The following is a 20,501-nucleotide window of genomic DNA, read 5'->3' as shown; positions in this document are numbered from 1 at the left end:
AGCACACCCCTCCCCTGTTTTATTTCCCTTAACAGTTGTCTGAAACCTGTGGAGCTATTTTTTAAGCTTAGCAATTACCCATGATAATGTCAAGGACATAAAGTGATGGTGTCATTGTGAACTCTCATGTCAACAGAATCTCATCAAAGTACCATGAATGGGCTTTAAATCCTCTGGCAGGTTCTTTACAAGTCATCTCTATAGCCTCTACAGCTCGTGCTGCTAAAGATATTTAGTGCAGGGTGCTCTTGTATACAGCAAGCATGAAACCAGTTTTGATGAAACACACTAATGCCTAAATAATCTATACCTTTCAACCATTCCTTCAGGGAAGTTATGCTCTAATCTCTGCATCAAGAGTAGAAATAACAACTAAATATTGTCAAATAGAGAGTAGCACTCGTTTTTTTACATTGTTTGCAGATACATATGCACATGTGCGATGTTACAGTATGCGTGTTAGTGTGATACTTACGCCAGGAGGCTGGTCCTTGGCAAACATGCCCCAGGTGTGATAGTTGAGATCGTGCTTGTAAGTGAGATGCTCTGTTTCCCCAAAACCATAAACATACTGAGATGGCAGCTTAGTTGACACTTGGATGAACATGTCTGAGAAGGTAAAGCCTGGCACAGATGAATCCCAGCTAAGAAATGCAACAGAGGAGTGAGGGAGAGAGAGAGGGAGGGAGTTAATTGCGATATGTTTGACATATCTACAAAATAATTTCATCCTTTCTCCCTATCTTTGCTTTATTCAACTAGAGAAGTTTAAATTCTCTGTAAGTGAGTACTAAAAATAAGCAGTAGGAAGAATATTTTGAAATCTCTGTGTGAAAGGTCAAAAAATCAACAATTAATTCACAGCATGCCAACTTCCAACTTTTTGGGAAATGCAAGCCAAGATACTCACATTACGGTTCCTGTGCTTTTCCTAATGACCTGGATGCCGAATGGTTCGTTCACAATGACCACCTTGTAAAGTCTCTTGTTCTCATCAGTCTCAGGAGTGGCAGGAAGTGACAATCCCACTGGTACCTCATAGCGCTTTGTGTTTGGGTCAAAGATCTGAATGCGGAGGAATTGTTATTGCATTAGCATATAGGTAGAATCAATACAGATGCACCATTGGCTGAACAAAAAAATAAATGAGCAAAATCAGACCTTGAACTGCAGCATTTCACCGGTATGATAATTAATCTCAACACGGAGTGTGTCAATATCCCGTGACTGTGGACGACCGCTGCTCCTGTACTTCCTGTTCCTAGTGATGTCAAGTGTCATGCCCGAGCTTCTTTCCCGTACTGATGTGACAGTGTAACCATAGTCTTGAGGATAGATGCACCATGGGCCTTGTCCACTGGTAATTGGCTACGTAGGGAAATAAAAGAAAGCATAGAGATTTTAAATATGTGCAACTTTATTTCTAAAATCACTGGGAGACTCTACAAAATTAACAAATTTAAAGCAATAGTCACAAAAGCAACACATCAAAGGCTTAAATAGAAACGTTATCTTATTTTTAATAACCCCAACCGGTTCTGGTTCTGCTGGAGGTTTCTTCCTGTTAAAAGGGAGTTTTTCCTTCCCACTCTCGCCAAATAGCTTGTTCATAGGGGGTCATATGACTTTGGGGTTTGTCTTGGTTTGTAATATTGTAGGGTCTATCTTATAAAGTGCCTTGAGGCGACTGTTGTTGTGATTTGGCGCTGTTTAAATAAAACTGAATTGAATTGAATTGAATATGCACCCATCTCACTCCAGTCATGATTGGTGCTTCTACCTGTTCATACCTGATACCTGATTCTGACACTATGGCAGTAAGAACAGGTGTCATGCACCATAAACAGTTCAGATCAAAGCTTAGAATTTTTTTTTATTTTGAATTAATAACAGGATTCAAAAAGGATTACTGGCTTAATAAATTATTTAGAAAAAGTTTATACTTCGTTGTCATATGCACCTATCTTGTGTTTTAGAAAAACATATGTGTATGTGAGCATATGACCATTTTTTACTTACATCCCAGATGCAGCCTCTGGCCTCGCAGTTAGCCTGATCCGCACGTTCCTCTGGATGGCAGTCGATGCGTATCACTTCCCACTCCAACACGTAGGTCTCCCCGAGGGTCAGTCTGAGGTCACGCAGGAACAGCACCTGAAGTTTAAGGGAGGAAAATGTTTTTGCGGTGATCCTTTCTGAGCTGTCTCTGAATTCAAATTTCCCCATGCTAGTGAGCTCAAAACCTGCTTCCTCAAGATAGAATGTGGGCTTGATGATGGATGTCCTCTCATTTCAGAATTATTTGTAATGTTTCTAAATTAGTTGTTCCTACAGCAATTAATAAATATTCTTACAATAATATTGTAAATCTTTTTTTACTTTTGCCTCTGCATTGATCATCTGATGCTCAACTGGAGATAAAAATAAATGTGTGGCGTTTTAAAATATACATTCTGCTGACATGTGAGTAACAGTAACATGTTGTTAGCATTGCTAGCACTATTACACCATGTGTTTTGTACATTAACTTTTTTTGCGAACATAATTTCCTTCGATATGAAAAAAACAGTAATGTTGTTTTTATTTCACATTTATTTTGTACGTAATCATGTCGATGCACATTCATGTGTTTACCTTCTTGTCTCCATCGTGGTGGATGTTGCTGGGTTCTAATGTGGTAGTAGAGTTTGTGGTGCCAACATGAGTCACAGAGATGGACACGGGAGGAACGGGTATCCCAAGGATAGTGATGTTGTCAAACTTCAGGTTGTTCGGATCATTGTAACCAGCATGGGTCACCTGCATAGTCAGAACTCCCTGCAAGGCAGCAGATACATAATCACACGATCTGACTTTCTACACATTATCCCAGATTTAAGAGATACAGCATTTATTTTCACTGTTGCCCTCGAGTAATGTTAACATACGAGAAATGCACATTATGGACAGGAAAAGCTAAAATTCTCATGTGGTTTGGAACTTTGAACTTTAGCGCAGATTGAAAGGAACATGTCGGCTGGATTTGAAAAAGTGCTGCATGGTTTTGTAAGGTGAACTCACCTGCTTAAGAGAGAACTTGTAGTGGATGTAGTTGCCATTCTCAATTGTATCTGTAAAGAGAAGGATGTGCAGATCTTTGTCTGAGTAGATGAACACGAGTGATTCACAGGTACATAGCAAAGTGGCTCACTTCTACTTGTTAATGTAAGTGAGCCAACTGAAAGTGATTTCAGAGTCACATCAATTAATTAACTTTTTTGCTAAAAAACAAACAACCAAACTTGTAGTGCCCAGATACAACACATTTGCAAACAAAAAGGCAAAAGATGAGAAAAGAGATAATACCTCTGGAATCTCCATCATCCCAAAATAGTTCCCCATCTGCATTGCCGTTGTCATCAGGAGCAATGAGCAAACCCATTGGGTTACCCCGGCTAGTTAAATATACAGAAACAAATGTAAAATTACAAACATATGAATAAATGAACAAATCCAATGAATATAGTCCAATAAAATGAAAGAATTGTGCAGTATAAAATTATGCGCACATTTGTGTGTGTGTGTGTGTGTGTGTGTGTGTGTATACCTGTATGTGGTAGTGACATCAGGTTCCTGTGTGGGGAGGATAGCTCCACCTCTGATGTGTAATCCGAGCTTGTCAGCTGGTAGATACATTTCCATGTGTGTTTTTCGGACTGTTAGCTTTTGCATCTGATCAGAAGGACAGAAGAATAAAATATTATATCCCTAACTTTCCTCTTGTGTGCTAAATAATCCATGCAATGAACTTTTCATTTTTAGATATGGATTTTTAATTGTGTTTTAGTTCAGTTTTGATTTAATCAGGGTGCCCTGATCCGTCAAATCTGTTATTCATCATTAGTAATTGTTATTTAAACTCCAGTTTAAAACTAGAAGGGGCGTATCAACTAAAAAAAGGACATAATAATTAAATATGTCCTTTATAGCACACTATAATTAGTAAAAGACTTATGATTTGTAGAGTAGCTGTTCCATTTTGTACAAGTGGACTAAGCACAAATATATGACTTCCTTACATTATGTTGAATAACACTGGACCTCATTATATATCAGTCAACTTTTAAACCTGTGTCTTACCTTAGACGACAGGCTTCATGACATTTGGGTGTTAAAATGGTTTTCAAAATATTACAAAGATAAACTTCACATTGCTCTCTTTGTTTTGTTTTGTCTTTCTATCCTCCATTCATTTCTTTATTGGCCCACAATCAACCACAGTTGATATCTAATCACTTGAAGACAACATGCTCACAGCAGCCTAATCTTCATCTTCCTTTCTACTTGTCCTGTTTTTCTCTCTTGTTTCTGGTTTTTGCTGTCTTTGTGTTGTGCTGTCCAACGTTTGCCCTTTCTTTTCATTCCACTGCTTATCGATTTGTTTTTGCAGTATTTCTTTGCTCTGTAGCTTGTTTTTCATGGTCACTTTCACTGCATCATTACTCCTCCACTCTTCTATACTCCTACCCAGATAATAACGAAGGACTAACCAGGACAAGGGTCCAGCAGCATGACAGCCAGCGTAATCATTCATCTGATCGGTGGATGCTTTCCATCGCCGCCATGGCGCCTAAATAAGGTCCCAAAGGAACATAACACCTCTTTTATCTTTCTGTCTCTTTCTTCTCTTCTCCTTATCCTCTTTCTTGCTCTTTGTTCTCACTCCCACTCTGTCTTATCGCCTTAGTCTCACGATCTCAAACAAAGAACTTTCATGTGAAACATGTTTTTGTCACAGTGTAACATGATGCTCCATCTATCTGATCTCTTTCTTTTTTAATCTATTTTCTTATATACCTATTGTGCTAATTCAGCTCAATGGGATTTTTAAGGCAGTTGTTTTTTGTTCAGATTATATTGAAGATATTATTTTAACTTGATAACTGGGTTTGCTACATTTTAACAGCTGCTTATACTTTACTGTCTGATTTATGGCAATTGTACCTAAAAACAGTTACTTTTGGAAGTGCACTTAGCTTGGACAACTTCCTGAAAACAGCAAGAATTTGACCTGAAAGTAGTGCAGTGTCCAAACTGAATTAATTATACAACTGCTTTTTTTTCTATAGATCTATCAAGACAATCACACTAAAGGAAATAGTCGTGCTTTATGGAAAACATTTTAATCAACCAGAACATGTTCTTACCGACTCATAGTCATACCACAGAGCATCTGGTACATATCCCCACACCATGTCTACGCCCTGAACAACACAAGAGCAAAAGGCGTCTTTAGCCATTTTCACATTTTCACAATTTTATATATCTAAATACAGAAAGAGCAAGAAGGAAAAGAAGAAAACAGATGAGTAGGGGAGTGTGTTTGTGTGTGTTCACTTACAGGATCCAGTACAGGTGTGATGAGCAGGTGTTTTCCCCAAAGGAACTGGCGATCCACTGTCCAGGTTTCACTATCAGAGTAGAATCTACGACGAGGAGGAATACAAGTGAAATTAGATATCTGTCATCATGTCGTGACTGACTAAAATATATTTTAGATTAAGGTCTATATGTTTAATGTTCCACTGTTTAATGCCAACTTAAAAAAAAAAAATGCTTCATATTGTTTATATATTGTTACTGTTTCTGTGTCTTTATTTGCTGATTATACCTTCTTTTTAATTTGTCTGTGTTTTTCAGTTTAGGCCTCATAGCTTAGCTGTCCTTACATCGGCTAATCATGCCAGTTTTCCATCATGCTTTACAATGATTGAATCATTGGAGTAATCTCCAATCATTTTTTCACTTCTATGTCACAATCACTTTTATCTCATTATTATCGTTATTTTTTCTTTTGTTATTTGGTACTAAATTGATTTAAGACAATATGCTGAGTGACTTACTCATGCATGACGGGACGTACAACAGTCTCCCCCGTGGTGTGGGCTTTGTAGAACATTGTGTAGAGGTAAGGCAGAAGTGTGTAACGTATCGTCAGGTAATGTTTAGAACTCGCCACCAGTACTGAGTCAGCGCCATATGAAGCTGGATCCTGAGGCTGGAGACAGAAAGACGGATTAAAGGGATGAGGCTAATAAGGAACAGGTAATGGGAAAAGAAAATAAAGATTTGTGGGGGGGTTTACTGATAAACTAATGGAAAAGTGATCAAACAGCAAAGGGGCGAGGGAAGTAAAAAACTAGAGGATTTTAGAAGGGCTAGAGAATTAGAAGAATCGAGTGGCAATAAAGCTGTCAAAAGGATGGGTGAGGTAGTGCAAACAAATACACATTAGGCCTGTTCATAATGAATAATCACAAAATTACTTTTACATTACGCTTTTTAATTACTTTTTACATTTGAGCGATCCAGAGGTAAAGTTCGTAAAGACAGCTAGTAAATGAAAACAAATTATGTGTGATGCTAGTTCAGTGACAGTGGTGAGGGCAGGCTGCGGTCCTTAATCTGATCTGGGTGATCTTTTAATCCCATAACTCGTTTGTGCATCTGTGTATGTGTTGGAACTAGCTGTATGGGATGTGATGAGTGCCATGAGCAGGGCAAAGCAAAGGTCACACTTCAGCTGTCTCTCCCCAGCTATGCAAAGCTTTTAACTGCTCGGGCTCTACAGCACCTATAAAGTGTTATGAAATGAAATGAAGTGTATACCCTGCAGCACTTTAGACCAAACAGGCAAAAAGTGACATCTGATATAAGACTTGTGACAGAAAAAGCTGCCTTTAGAGTACCTTGTAGCCCTCAGCGTTGTGGTTCCGACTGAAGGGATAGAAAGCGCCGACCTGCATCCAGCGACGGCACAACTCTTCAGGGGAGTCGTCAAAGAAACCACAGATGTCGGCTCCGATCTGAAACACATTTACATCGACGTTTAGCCAAAACCAGCTAATTTAAGTGTATCTTGTTGTATTGGAAAAATGAAAGTTGAATAATATTTGACAAACTCCGAGAACAGGGAATGTCAAGGATTTTAGACAGATTTGATAATGAAATATTTCTAGATTATAGTAGCCAAAATGGCACCAATGTGATAAGTTAGCCCCTTATTTGTCTTTTGAAATGTCTCTCTTGATCTTGGCTCAGTCCACTTGAGATTTACTGGCAGTAGCTGTTGGTTGTAATCTTTATTTACATTAATTGCACAATTGAGTCCAAATAATAGACTGCATTCAAAGGCCACTCTGCAGAGACTGTTTGCTTTCTATTATTTACTTATTGGTCACATTTTACAGCAGGCTCAATGGGAGGGAAATGATCCAAATCCCTTTTGCCCTGTGTTCTATATGTGTCTTCTGAGAAACCTAAAAGGCAGGCTGCAGTGATACAGTCCCAATAGGAGTCCCTGGCATGTATATACAAATGCCTGATGTGCACAGCTGGGGAAGTGTGTGTGTGTACATCTGACTCACTGTTTTTCTACTGTTGTTTGAAATCTGTGCACTAGGCATATCTGTGTCCGTGAAATAGTTTGTGAAACCCTCTGTTTTATTTTTTTCTTTACCTATTCTATGCATCTGCACATGTCATATGTGTGTGATAATGGTTAATGTTATTATCATACTTTTATATGTTGCTAAAGTGGAAAAAAACATCTTTCTTTTGTTTATATTCAAAGCTTCTTGGTCAGCAAGCATTTAACATTTTTTCTGAAGGTTTGCTACTCACATAGGGTATTCCAAAGAGCCCAAACTCCAGCATGCCAGGGATAGCCCATTTCATGTCATTCCAGGTGGCAGCATTGTCACCTAGCCAGTGACCTGAATATTTTCCCACACCTGGAAAGGAAGAGCGGGTCAGCATCATGGAGCGGTTTTCTCCAAACACACGGTCCATAGCTCTGTGGGATGGAGAGAAGAAAGAAAGGAGACAACCAGATGATACCGGATCACTAAGTTACAAAAGGACAGGGGGACAAAAAAAAGCAAGAATGCACAAGTAACAGAGAAACAGGTATCAAAAGTGGATATGAGGGGTAATACTGTACTTTTAGAGAAATGAGAATTAGGAGATGTAAAGTAAACAAAATTCATTTGTGTGTTGCTATAACTTACTTATGAGTCTCCCCTAATCTAAAAACACTCTTTCTTGGTTTTCTTTGGTTTAGTTACTCTGAAATTTAGCCAGTTTAGCACCTTTCAATCTCAGAGATAAGGCAAATTGCACAGTATGTACGATATTTAATCTATCATAAATGGGCGTTTGCATTAGCAGGATTTATGCTAAGGTTCCATTAGTTATGCTAATGTTATGCTAAGGTTAGCGCTAAAAAAAAGCTAGCATGAAGCCTGCTAATGCAATGTGTCTGGCATTAGGAATAAACTAAACAGATGTGTTTACAAGTCAGGTGTTTATTTTAAGTATCTGTGCAGTCAACTAGCTGTTTTCATGAATTTCAGGCAGGCTGTACAAATCACTCTTTAACTGTTTGCCAGCCCCTACCAGATTCTCATATCAGCGCTCCTTTCTAGGTTTGTGTACATAAATTATCATTAAACTCATGTTGAGGGCCATGGGTCAGTAACTTCTGCTTCTACATCACTTGATTTTGAAGATTATGTATGTCACACTGCTTGTGTACTCACTTCTTAGTAGCCAGGACCATAGAGTAGCCATACAGACTGTGGACATCATAGTGGTTGCCCCAGGTTTGCTTGGCATCCATACACAGAGTCTTACTGTACATGAGGTCATCCAAAATTTCTGGGGGAGAGAACAGATAAGAGGAAAGTTAGAAGCAGCACAGAGAGAATACAGGATGCAGAAAAGGAAGAGAGTGAAAGAATGAGATAGGCATTGATGTACTGTATACTTTAATAGGAAATGGAACGAGAGCAATAAAAAGGGTGGCATCAGGGGAAGCTGCTTTTCATAGTTATGATCTTCCTGTCTGGGAAACGGTCAGAACAAAAGACATGGCAGAAGATTCATTTTCAGAATTCTTCACAGGGGATCCACTATGCCTGATGAACTTACTATGTTTGCTATTGTTGGACGTTCAGCTGCACTTCTATGATATATCCTATTTCATGAAATATGTAGCATTATCATGGCTTACCAGAACATAGAAAACAATGTCTCTTACTTGGAATGTAGGGAGGGTAGTTGAGTTTGTTAACAGCACAGCCCTTCGATGATCCTTGCTTGAAATTAGCAATTTCATTCATGTCCTGCAAATGCATATGAGAATATTTTCTTGTAAATATACAAGAAATTAGAGAGTAAAATTTATTCGGTGCTTCTTTATTGGTGCCGATGTCCAGCCCACAATTTGACTAGCAGCCCCTGTGTGCATAATACCTTCATTTTATGTATTTACAACTGACTTACAATCCAAAGTGCATCGTGTTTGACCTCCTTGGAGAACCGCTCGTACTCATCCACCCACCAATCGATGCAGTTGGGGTTGGTGTAGTCTGGAAATACGGTCTCCCCTGGCCACACCTTGGAGGGAGAGAATGTGACATGATGTTTACCAAAAAACCCTAAAACTTTGAGGCATAACTCATATTCCAGTGTTTTGTTTATACGCCTGACCTTCCAGGTTTGTGAGAAAGCTTTAACAGCTTTTTTAACATGCGTTTAATAAAGCAAGAGGTTAGTATTACACAATAACATATATGCAGACAACATGAGATGGCATGAACAGCCAAGATTATGAGCTCTGAGTGAGAAATCAGTGTTCCTATGAAGATGCTGGAGGAACAGTTTAGGGGCGTGGGAATAACAGAGAACAGAGATGATGATGCGATACAGAAAAAGGAGAGAAGGTAAAGGATAAAGGGGCTAAAGAGACAAATGAGCCGAGCAACAGGAGAGAATCAATAATGCAATAAGAATCTGTAGACATGTCTGTTTGAAGTCAACGTTAGTGATGCACATTGAGAAAAATGATTCATCCAATGAGAAGAGTGGAGGTTTGGTGTGTGCGTGTTAGGATGACAGGAAGATGTTTTTAGCAGATGGTCAGAAATTCAAGGTCAAAGTTTACTGGTAGTTCCTTGCAGATGCCATCTTTTTTCCTTCAAGACTAGATTTTATCATCTCCAGCTGCGTACTTATAATGACAGGAGTGTAAATAAAATGTCAGCAGCTGTAACTCCATACGTCACTTTATTATTGCCTTTTTATGGTCTTTTGTGTACATGTCTCTATCAAACCCTGTGCGTACTGCCTTTCTAAAGTCTCTTTCTACCTTCCATCTTATCTATCCTTTATTCATCTATCTACTTTGTCTCCTCTCCCTCATTATGTCTTACTTCCTGTGTATGTCACCATACACAGATCGTCGATCTGTTTCCCTGTAGATTTTCTTCTAATCTGTTATTTGTGTCCATCTATCTGCACCTACCCTTTCTCTGCACCTGTCTTTGTCTACATTTATAACCTTTTCCTTAAATCCTCCACTCTCCTCCATTTTTCTACTAAATTTGTGACTTTGTGTCACAATAACAACAATATCATATGATGGTACTGTAATAGTCTAGTTTTACTGGTCTTCCAGGTAAAAACAAAAAAAACAAAAAAGACATAATAGTATATAGTAAAAATATATAGTAACATATAGTAAATATATAGTAAAAAAAAAAAGATTAAGTACATAAAAGGAGTGGTACCTTTGGTATTTGATATCATTAACAGAGTAAGTAGCAGACAGGTGCTGCTAAGCAAATACGCTTGATGCATCTGAATATCAGGCTTGTACAATGTAGCTCACCTCTCCTATCAGAGGAGTCTTCCCATCTGATTCAGTGACCCAAGCATTCTTCGCAGTGCCACGGTCATAAGACTCATATGGAGCATCTCCAACCCTCTTGCTGGTGGCTATTGCGGGATCCTGAGGACAAATGATACAGTCATAAGAATATATGCTCAAATCAAATCAATAAATTCATAAAAATTACACGACTGCCATCATTTTCATTTCTTCTTTGGTGTTGCTGATGTAGCAAATGTTACTGTGCGCTAGAAGTAATGATTTAAACACTTTGATGTCTGTTTTTGATTTGAAGTTTTTATGATTTCTTCTTATTTTTCTAGGTTACATAAATACACCCAATATGGCCACAAAGTACTTCTTACCAGGATAAGGATGTATTTCTGCCCCCTCTCATGGAGATAGTCAGCAAACCGAGGAAGTTCAGTGTAGTTAAGCTTGTCATAGGTGAAATCTTTTTTATTCTCCATATAGTCTATGTCGGTGTATTGGACATCCTGCATGGGATGGAAAAAACACTGCATTGATATGCTATGTCCATGCAATTTTCAATTCTCAAATGAGAGTCTGATGTATAAAAGGAATCTTAAAACTCAAACAGACTGAATCTTACATATGGGAGGCCCACGGCACGGTTTCTCTCCACTGTTTCCTTGACTATGTCGAGGTTGGTGTAGTTCCACCGAGAAAGCTGGAATCCCAGTGACCAGTAGGGAGGCATGACGGGCCTGCCAGTGAGCTGAACGGCATAATTGGAAGTGTTTTTAATGTAATTAGTGAGCCACACAAAAATATTAACAAGAAACCTCGCGCCACATGTTTTGCATTTAGTAAAATCACCTCGAGGAACTCCTGCACCACTTGTTCCGGTGTGTCACCAAAGACAATGTAGAAGTCAAGAAGCCCTCCAATAGTCCTGTAGGTCACAGCTGGGGCAGGCTGCAGTGTCACATCTGGAAACAAACAGAAAAAAGTAGCTTAATCATAGCAATATAAGTTTATGTTGTGATTTTAAAATAAGTCACACAAATTTCCCAGGTGTCGGATTATTAAAGGTTATTTTATCTTATTTGCTTTTTTTTTTGCAAATGCGTCACCTTTTCAGAATATATATATATGTGTGGGTTGGGTTTTTTTTTTTTACACTTTCTATTGGTTTTTAATCAACTGCTAGTGTGTGTTCTTGCATTTGTGTGAATATGTCTTTACCCATAGCATTGCTGTTCAAGAGAAAGACCCCGAATGACTTTCCACTCTCATCTTCCAGACAGAGGAAGAAGGGATAGTGTCCGTAGAGGTTGTGTGTTCCCTGCAGAGAAGCCACAGTGGGACAAATGAGTATACAATAGAGGCATGTGGGACACTTACTGAAACTGAGGGGGTGACTACACAGAATAATCAGCTTACAAGGCATTCAATTATAGGCCCTATGAGAAGGCAAACAGACTTGTAAGAAGCACATGCAGCATGTGCATGCTGTCCTCACCCCATTAGGGAAAGCGTCTCTGGTGAAAATTGGCCAGGTTTTCCAGTTGGTGTCATGGCGATACTGCCTGTGGACGTGCTCCCCGAGGCCGTAAATATTATGTGATGGAAGTCTGGCAGACAGCTGTATGTACTGATCTTCAAACACCAGTGGTGCGATTGTGGTGTCGAACCTGAACGTTATGAGGAAACAAAGGACTAAATGATCACTGGGAAGTGTAAAGACAGACTGATACATTGGGATGTGGGGAAAGGGAGAGCAGGTAAGAGTGAAACAAAGAACCCTGAAAAAAATCTATTTTTGCCCAAATGTTGACTTTTAAGTAATCCGATTACATGTAATTCTGTTAAATAAGTGCAATGTAAAACGTTAAATTTAATGGGATCTTTCAAAAGCAATATTCTTGGTTGGTATGCTTTCACTTCATACCAAAGATATTTTCCTTAATGATTAACTTAAGGATTAATGATTACTCAGAATTATGACTTCATGTTTGAGTGAAGTAAGTAAAGGAATTAGAGTGAAATGGAACTAGAAGTAAACATAAGTACTCTGGGAGATGAGTTTTTAGAGCAAATTAAACAACAAGGAGGAAAAACACACAGAGACAGGCCAGCCCATTAATCTCTAATAAGGCCTCTGGGTAGCATTTGTCTAGTCTTCAAAAGAAGCCATACACTGCTGACGTTTCAGTTCCATTCTTCTGTTATCTGTATTTATCTTATCTGAGGAGTACTTGATTAATGCGGTGTCAGCTAGGGCCAGCCAAGCATGACTTGTATCACCATCAAAGTAATCACGTGTTGCATGGGCATTATCTTACAGAAGTTATTACACAATGATTTCAAATGATGCACAGAATCATTGATAATCTATTAGTATCTATCCTCTGTTGTCTAAAGCGACAGAATTCTGATAAGTTATCATTTCAACAAGCCTCTATTGCAATAAATTTTTTAACAAATATATCCTCGTCCGTCTTTATTTGTGCAGGCATATGTGCATACACAACCCTATTTTCCATCCATCACAACAAATACTCACGGCACCTACGCAGAGTGATTGCTTACACAACTTTCTGGTTCTCCTTCCTGCGCACAGTAAGGCCAAAGGGTTTCTGTGTGACCTGCAGTGTGCTGCTGATGGGAATGGATGGGTTACTGGGAAGACTGCTGATGTGTTCATGGGGGACCTCGAATCTGTTACTGTTGGGATCGTAGATCTGAGGGAGAGGAAAGGAGTCAGGCCTCATCTCACAGTCACAGTAACAATTTCTCATGTATATTGCTATTTTTGTATTAAGCATCCTTTCATTAATCCAAATCCTTTGACCATTAAATATATCTGTAAGCTGCAGATTTGCATACGGTGTCAGTGTTCACCTTAAATCGGAGACGATTGTTTGTCTGCATTTCTGCCTCAAGCGCCAGTTGTTTTATCTCCCCGCCGAATAAAGACGGAGAGTCCATTCTTATCAGGTTTGCTTTAAGAACTGCAAAATTAAACAGAAGACAATAAGATGGTAAGAAGGTTAATATATCATCCACATAATACATCATATCCACATACTATAGAAATCAATTGGATACATCGGTATCAGACAACCAGCAGCAGTTCAATTTGATTCAGTTACATTCACATACTTCCATTTAACAGTCGTCTCAGTGTCCCAGCGCACTTAAATTGTAACATTAGAGACATAAACCTAACGATCTAATGATTCACTATAAGCAAGCATTCCTGTCTCATTCCACAGCTGTAGCATCACATTAAAATTGTCGGGTGAATTAAAATGGGAATCTGTTTAAACAATATACTTTAGTCATTCAGTGATAAAAGGGTGCAGAGCTTATCGAGTACGTTGTCAGCGCTAATATGTCAACGTGTTTGATGACATTTTAACTTACATGTAGTAAAAAAGAAATTAGTTCATTTTTATGTGACAGTTAAACTCACGTCATAATGCATATCTGTCTATGCTCATGGATGGAAAATGCATGAAATACCCAGCATTTCACATGAGGGTAGAAAAAAGAAAAACCTGTCAATAGTGCCACATTTATACCAAAAACTTTGCCATAGGCAAAGTTAAAAAAGTGAAAAAGGAAAAGAAAAATTATGTGAAAAAGATAAGTGGAAGGAACAAGAGGCGGTTAACTAGAAGGCCACTTAATTTTCCTCTGTTAGTGAGTACATGAGTCCCAAAACAGGACAGATTAAGAGGGGAATGTGTTTTACCGTAAGGGCTTGATGAATCCTGCGATTCCACGGTGTATCCATGGTTGGTTGGGAAGAAACACCAGGGAACGTTACTCTCATCCCGTGGGCTCCAACAGCATCCACGCGCCTCACATTTCGCCTGTTCAGTGCATTGTTGTTGTCTTTATTATTATCCGCATTAATGTCACTAATGCTGTGATTAGTATTACTACTGCTTTTTGTCACCACTGCAAATGTTTAAATAGACATTATAAGCAGTGCAAGAAAAAAATTACGTTAGTAGTTACCCACTGATTATAACTTTTTTTCTGTGTAGGCTCTTTGAGGGGAAAAAAAAACATATTCTGTTCACACATTACTTTGGACTCTAGGAAACTATGGTGACTTATACCTGGGAAGCTCCAGGATCAGGGAAGCAGTCTACTCTCTCGCCAAGAGGAATGTTGGGACAGGTAGGGACAAATGCTTTAGTTGTTCCTGGCAACAAAAAAAAATAAATTAAATATCTCCTTGAAGCCAAGCAATCAAATCAATATTATAAAATGTAAATGCTGCAATTTTGCTAGTGTAAATTGATATGGAGATTATTCTCTGCATTGGGAAATATAATCATGATCAAACACGCAAAGAAGAAAGTAATGTGATATTTTAAGGGTAAAGAAGAAACAAAAAGCAAACTAGAGATACATAAGAAAACAAAAATAAAAGAAAAATGCTAAAAACACTGAAATTAGAGTAAGAGTAATTTGTATATGTGCAAACAGAACTACCTACACTAAAAGACACATCACAGGGATTTAAAAAAAATATGCACTTGTGGTATATAGATATTTATCCAGTGGGCATATTGTCTGCCTGCCTGCAGTCAGGATGAAGGACTCGATTCAAAGGAGGTATCATTTAAAGGTATGTGACATGCCTCGGTGGTCCACCTACCCTTTTTGACAGCAGATACTGTGGTGGCAGACAGAACTAAAAAGGTGATTGCAGTCGCGGTCATCGGCATGAACAGATCCATTAGGGTCACCCCCAAGCCAGAGAAGCGTCTCCTCCCCATCTAGCACACACAAAAATGAACATGAGCAAAACACTATAAAGGCCAATAATCATTAAAACCAAGGAATGGATAAGAAGTTTAACATTTCACATTTTCATTGCATCAACCTTGAAGTTTCTGCAAAGGCTTTGCAAAACTGAGACAGAAAATGTAATTACCTACAGTAAAGAACGAGAATGTGAGACTACAATAAAGCTAAAGTTGGATATTGAAGACAGTGTTCAACAGTCTTAGCCTAATCTTTGCAGATGCACTCATCAAGCAATTAGGTTTCACGCGAGTGTACTCTCCTCCACACTGTAAGGTATAAGTAGTAATATTTTTGAGCTGAGCAGCTAAACAGCCTGCCTCTGTGGTCTTACCTTGGTTCCCTCCACAGGTTGAGACCAAGTGCTCAAAGTTTGACAGCAGTAGCACCCTTATAAACCAGAGGATGAGGGAGTGTTGTGCATTGTCACCGAGACTCAACCCCCTTTACTTTGTGTGTGTGTGTATGTGTGTGTGTGTACGTGTGTTTCATGCAGGTCCCAAAGCCATAAACCATCTATCATTCGATAGAAGTAGTGTAGCCTACAATCTGCTTAGCGGGCTGTTAAAAATCACCCCATTATCATGCACACTGTGCATGGACATGGTTGTGTGGTTAGAATTTAACTAAAGATTATTGTGCATACTTAGCCATGACTTAGCAAAACCCATAGTTAGTAGTCTATAATTAGCAAATGAACATAGCCTCTCTCCCATCCCAACTTTTGAGATGTTGGGATGTCATTTTATCAGTTTATCACTGTGCAGCATCCCCTGCAATGTATATTTTTTAATATATTACTATTAATATGTTATGTTTGCATGTAGTCAGCACTTGCTGTTTTAAAGCACTTTATAAATAAAGTTGGCTTGGTTTGGATTATTTTTTTAACATATCTCCTTAAAAATACGAGAAAACTAGACAACTGACAAAAAACACAAATAATTAAAACAAAACAATTACACTCATAAAGAAACATGTGTAACATAGTTGCAATAGCACATTTACATTTCAGCAACATGGCACTCATTCTGTTACATGATATGTTGAAGGGTTGAGAACTAGTTTCAAATGGCGAATATTGTACGATAGAAAAATCCAGTCTCTAGAAAGTGAAGCACTTTAGTCTCTAAGGCACGTTCATTTGGTCAATTATTTATGGGCTTGGCATTTGTTGATAATCACATGCTGCAATAAACACATAATCAAAGGACTGATTCTTGATTAAAATCAACAATAACAATAAAACACCCTGACAGCATTGCATTGTGTCCCAACACAACAGAATAGTTACTAAATATCAGCTACAACAGACACACACACACACACACACACACACACACACACACACACACACACACACACACACACACACACACACCACACACACACACACACACACACACACACACACACACACACACACACACACACACAAAAGCAGGATAAGGAAACATTTATTAGGCCTCTTCCAAACACTTTTTTAGCAAAGCAAGAGATTTTCAACATTACATTTCTAAATTTACTAGTTTTCTTTGAAAAAGCATAAATTATTTTGATTTGCACACAATAACAGAATTATTTCAGAAATGTCCTGGTCATTATTCTTAGATCCCAGAAAAACTGACCTTTTTATTGAGGCTTAGCACAAAACACTGCTGTGCAATGATGTGCTTTAACTTTGTAATGCAAACATGCAAACTGGAATAAGAAAATCTGCTCTGGAAACTAACTGAAACTAAACCGAATTAAAAACAAAAAAGTCAAAATTAAATAAAAATAAAACTACTTAGAAAATACAAAACTATAATAACTCTGAACATGTATACTGGAAGCTCAAACAGATGCTGTCTATATTTGGAAAAAGAAGGGAGAGACCCAAAGAGCACCATCCCCACAGCGAAACACAGGGGTGGGAATATTATCAGCATCAATGCATCTGGAAATGGGAATCTCGTCAACATGGAAGCACAAAGAACTCACAAAGAAATTACCACAGTGGTAATTGTCATTTTAGGTTACAACCTTACACACTCAAGTATTACAGTGTTAGCCAGCATATGAAAGAAATCAAAAATGTTCACCAGCACAGTGAATTAAGTGTATTTGACTGATAATATTAGATGTTGTCTTTATCAGTTGTTAAGTAATTCCATAGCTGCATAACTAGAATGTCTCCAAGGGTTTGAAGTCAACTATGGAAGTAATAATGGGTTTTAATGCAACCTCTGTTGGCTTGTTAATATGTGGCAAAAATCCACTAGATCCAGTGTTACACCTCAGTTTCAACACTAATGAAAAAGAAAAGAAAAAAAATAGGATCCTGCACTACAACTCAGGAATTCGTAAATAAAGCATAAAGCATTGGGCAAAATTCCTGAGCTAGCTCTGTGGTCCTGAGCAGAAGTTCGTCAGGCTTTCTGGAGGGCTTTCGAATTTTTTTTCTTTGGAAATTGGTTGCTTTTTCATTTTAGTCCTGTCCATTATAGCTTACCATTTTCTATGAATTACTTGTGTATAAAAAAAAAGTCCCCTAACTCAATTGATGAATCAACATTGTGCCTACACATAACAACTTAGCACTGAAAATATTTTTAAAATGTATCTTGAGGCACTTTGTTACTAGCAGCCTGTTGCAAAACCACAAAAATTGTGCCCATTTCTTTAGATAAATCTAAAAAAGCAATACCAAAACATTTAACATTCAGAAAATACTATTTTTGCACAAACAGGATTATTAAAAACTATTATTCCTTAACAACATCTCAGAAAAATGGACAAGTGACAAATGCAGGGTTGATAGAATTGCAGTAGGCCATTTACATTTCAACAATATCCAACATGGTTATCATTTTGTCACATAATATGTAAAGGATTGTAGTCTAATCTGATCAATGGCGAATGTAGCATAATGGAAAAGTCATTTGCCCACAGTAGAAAGCACATGTTATTCTCCATGGCATTCATTTGGTCAATTATTTATAGGCTCAGCATTTATTGTTAGTGATCATAATCTGTAATAAAAACATAAATCTACAGCATTTTATTGTGTCCCAAGAGAATGGAATAGTTACAAAATATCAACAGCACACACACACAAAATTTATGCTGTGTCATGCTTAAGTGTGTCCTCAACACACACTCATAAATTCAGCTTTGATAGTTACTTCAATCAGATTAAGATTAAGGTTTTAAAACCATAAAAGCATCTAAAGTGCTTAAAAGGCAAACAGTGGACAGTACCTAGCGGTTGCCACGATGTTGTGAAAGACCATCATTCACTGGATAAATCAGGCCATACTTCCTCCAATAACACAAGTGTTTCTTCTGGAGGTGTGGTTATGAAGCTTTGCCCTGTCCTTCAACTCACCTGTAAAGAGACGAAAGATTATCTTCTCTTGGTGATAGGCGAAGTTGGTTATGATCGCTAGCTGCAATAGTGAGGCTGGTAGTGTTTTCACTCTGTGAACTTTGGCCGTTTGTCTCTACATGTGTCATTCTGCCAAAATGAGGTCCTAAAAGACACCTCCTGCAGTGGGAACTATAACAAATGGTGTGTTTTTATGGTGCGTTTATGGCACATCTACAAAAGAAGGAGTTTAAGAACAGAGCGAGAATTTAGTAAAATTCTAATTCTTAAATGCAACTTCAGCACCACGGTCAGAGACAGATCGGCTGTTTCAGCAAACTGGAGAGAGGAAACATAAACAAGCAATAGTGCCTGTCTTAACATGACCTCTCTCAGCAGGCTTTCAGAAAACTAACACTACATCTAAAAAGTTTGGACTACTGCTGGAGACCACTTCAAAGAAAATACTACGAGAAAGTCTTAAATGGATGGCGGCGAAAGAGAAACTATATTTCTTCTGACTTATCTTGACAAACCCAGTTTATTACTGCATACTTAAAAAAGGGTTGTCGAGTTCCTTGCAGGCGACTTCTACATCATCTACCATGAAATTCCCTGTAAATGACCACTATAACACAAAAGTGATTTTAATTGTAGTATTTTTATTCATGGTTGTAGAAAGGAGGCAAATAACCATGACAAATAAGCAGTGAAGTGTTAAGTGTGTGGATGTTATGATGATGAGATATTTAAACTATAAGCAGTTCAGACTGAGGATACAAATCAGCAAAATTAAGCAATTTATAAAAACAAAACAAAACAAAAAAAAGAATATGGTACACTCAAAGGACTACAGGGGGCTTTGTTGTTATCAGGACACTAAAATTAGTGTGCCATATCTAAAGGGGGTAGTTATAGTGATGCACTCTTGTCATGCAGTCCTTCAGGAGTTCTCAGCTTATACGTTCAGCAGTGTAAGTAAAGCACCTGCGATGCCTTTTGGCTCCTCGTGGGTTAAAACAAGATGGAGAAACAAGTCGAGCAAAGCATGGAATAGGCCTTGATATTAATGCCCTGCAACCTCAAGCGCAACTCATTTTCAATCTTCAGATTACATCAGGTTGACAAGAACGGAAGCGCTTCTCCAGTGAACTTTTTGTTTTGTGCAACTGGAAACAAGTGAAGGTATTCAGGGACAAAGTAGGTTTGAGCAGCGTGACGTTTCACACGAAGAGGTCCAGACATGCTTCATAACAGCCATTTATAAGTTCAGTAACAACTGCATCTATAACCGACTATTTCAAAGTGTTGTCTGAGTTCATTAAAAAAAGGAAAGAAAGAAAAAGAGGGAGGCTCACAGTGTGCTCACAGGAAGTAATCATGGCTCAATCTATTCAGGGAGTGAAATAAGACAGTTTATGCAGAATAAAGTTTGGAATTATACACATTATGTAGTATTGAGACTTTAAACAGAAGTAAATGCAAAAAGCAAAAAAAAAAACTAAAAAAAAAACTAAAAATTAAAGCCAAGCTTGGGAAGAAAAAAATATGGGAACCACAAACAGATTTATTTTTACACATTCCTTCATACTTATGCCTTAAAGCCAGTAGCAAATACATTACATCAACCCTTAGAATAATCATTAAGCG

The 20,501-nt window shown here is 38.1% G+C and overlaps 1 protein-coding gene across 2 annotated transcripts in view; it reads right to left on the bottom strand.

Moving 5' to 3' along the window:
* The window catches only part of LOC102302258 (maltase-glucoamylase, intestinal), a 28,698-nt gene extending 8,239 nt beyond the window's left edge, over positions 1-20,459 (bottom strand). The window contains exons 1-28 of one of the 2 annotated variants that reach the window (XM_005931205.3): positions 18,873-20,459; positions 15,354-15,474; positions 14,809-14,894; positions 14,436-14,556; positions 13,580-13,689; positions 13,268-13,419; positions 12,198-12,369; positions 11,921-12,020; positions 11,552-11,664; positions 11,325-11,450; positions 11,077-11,208; positions 10,712-10,831; positions 9,325-9,438; positions 9,080-9,164; positions 8,580-8,697; positions 7,663-7,834; positions 6,729-6,845; positions 5,883-6,037; positions 5,381-5,465; positions 5,187-5,243; positions 3,587-3,711; positions 3,346-3,434; positions 3,061-3,110; positions 2,635-2,817; positions 2,020-2,154; positions 1,162-1,368; positions 911-1,065; positions 476-644 (exon numbers count right to left, since the gene is read on the bottom strand). In XM_005931205.3, the coding sequence (XP_005931267.1) occupies positions 476-644; positions 911-1,065; positions 1,162-1,368; positions 2,020-2,154; positions 2,635-2,817; positions 3,061-3,110; positions 3,346-3,434; positions 3,587-3,711; positions 5,187-5,243; positions 5,381-5,465; positions 5,883-6,037; positions 6,729-6,845; positions 7,663-7,834; positions 8,580-8,697; positions 9,080-9,164; positions 9,325-9,438; positions 10,712-10,831; positions 11,077-11,208; positions 11,325-11,450; positions 11,552-11,664; positions 11,921-12,020; positions 12,198-12,369; positions 13,268-13,419; positions 13,580-13,689; positions 14,436-14,556; positions 14,809-14,894; positions 15,354-15,474 (3,369 nt within the window). In that variant the 5' untranslated portion in view covers positions 18,873-20,459. Of the gene's footprint in view, positions 1-475; positions 645-910; positions 1,066-1,161; positions 1,369-2,019; positions 2,155-2,634; positions 2,818-3,060; positions 3,111-3,345; positions 3,435-3,586; positions 3,712-5,186; positions 5,244-5,380; positions 5,466-5,882; positions 6,038-6,728; positions 6,846-7,662; positions 7,835-8,579; positions 8,698-9,079; positions 9,165-9,324; positions 9,439-10,711; positions 10,832-11,076; positions 11,209-11,324; positions 11,451-11,551; positions 11,665-11,920; positions 12,021-12,197; positions 12,370-13,267; positions 13,420-13,579; positions 13,690-14,435; positions 14,557-14,808; positions 14,895-15,353; positions 15,475-15,836; positions 15,926-18,872 lie in introns of those variants that run through there. The other variant, XM_042224384.1, reaches the window with a different exon arrangement.
* Positions 20,460-20,501: the final 42 nt, after the last annotated feature.

The sequence above is a fragment of the Haplochromis burtoni genome, unplaced genomic scaffold (genome assembly GCF_018398535.1).
Source record: "Haplochromis burtoni strain Fernald_Lab_line unplaced genomic scaffold, NCSU_Asbu1 Contig_137, whole genome shotgun sequence".
In the NCBI taxonomy this organism is placed as follows: Eukaryota; Metazoa; Chordata; class Actinopteri; order Cichliformes; family Cichlidae; genus Haplochromis; species Haplochromis burtoni.
The sequence above is the reverse complement of the archived record's forward strand: the minus strand, read 5'-3'. Positions and strand labels throughout refer to the sequence as shown.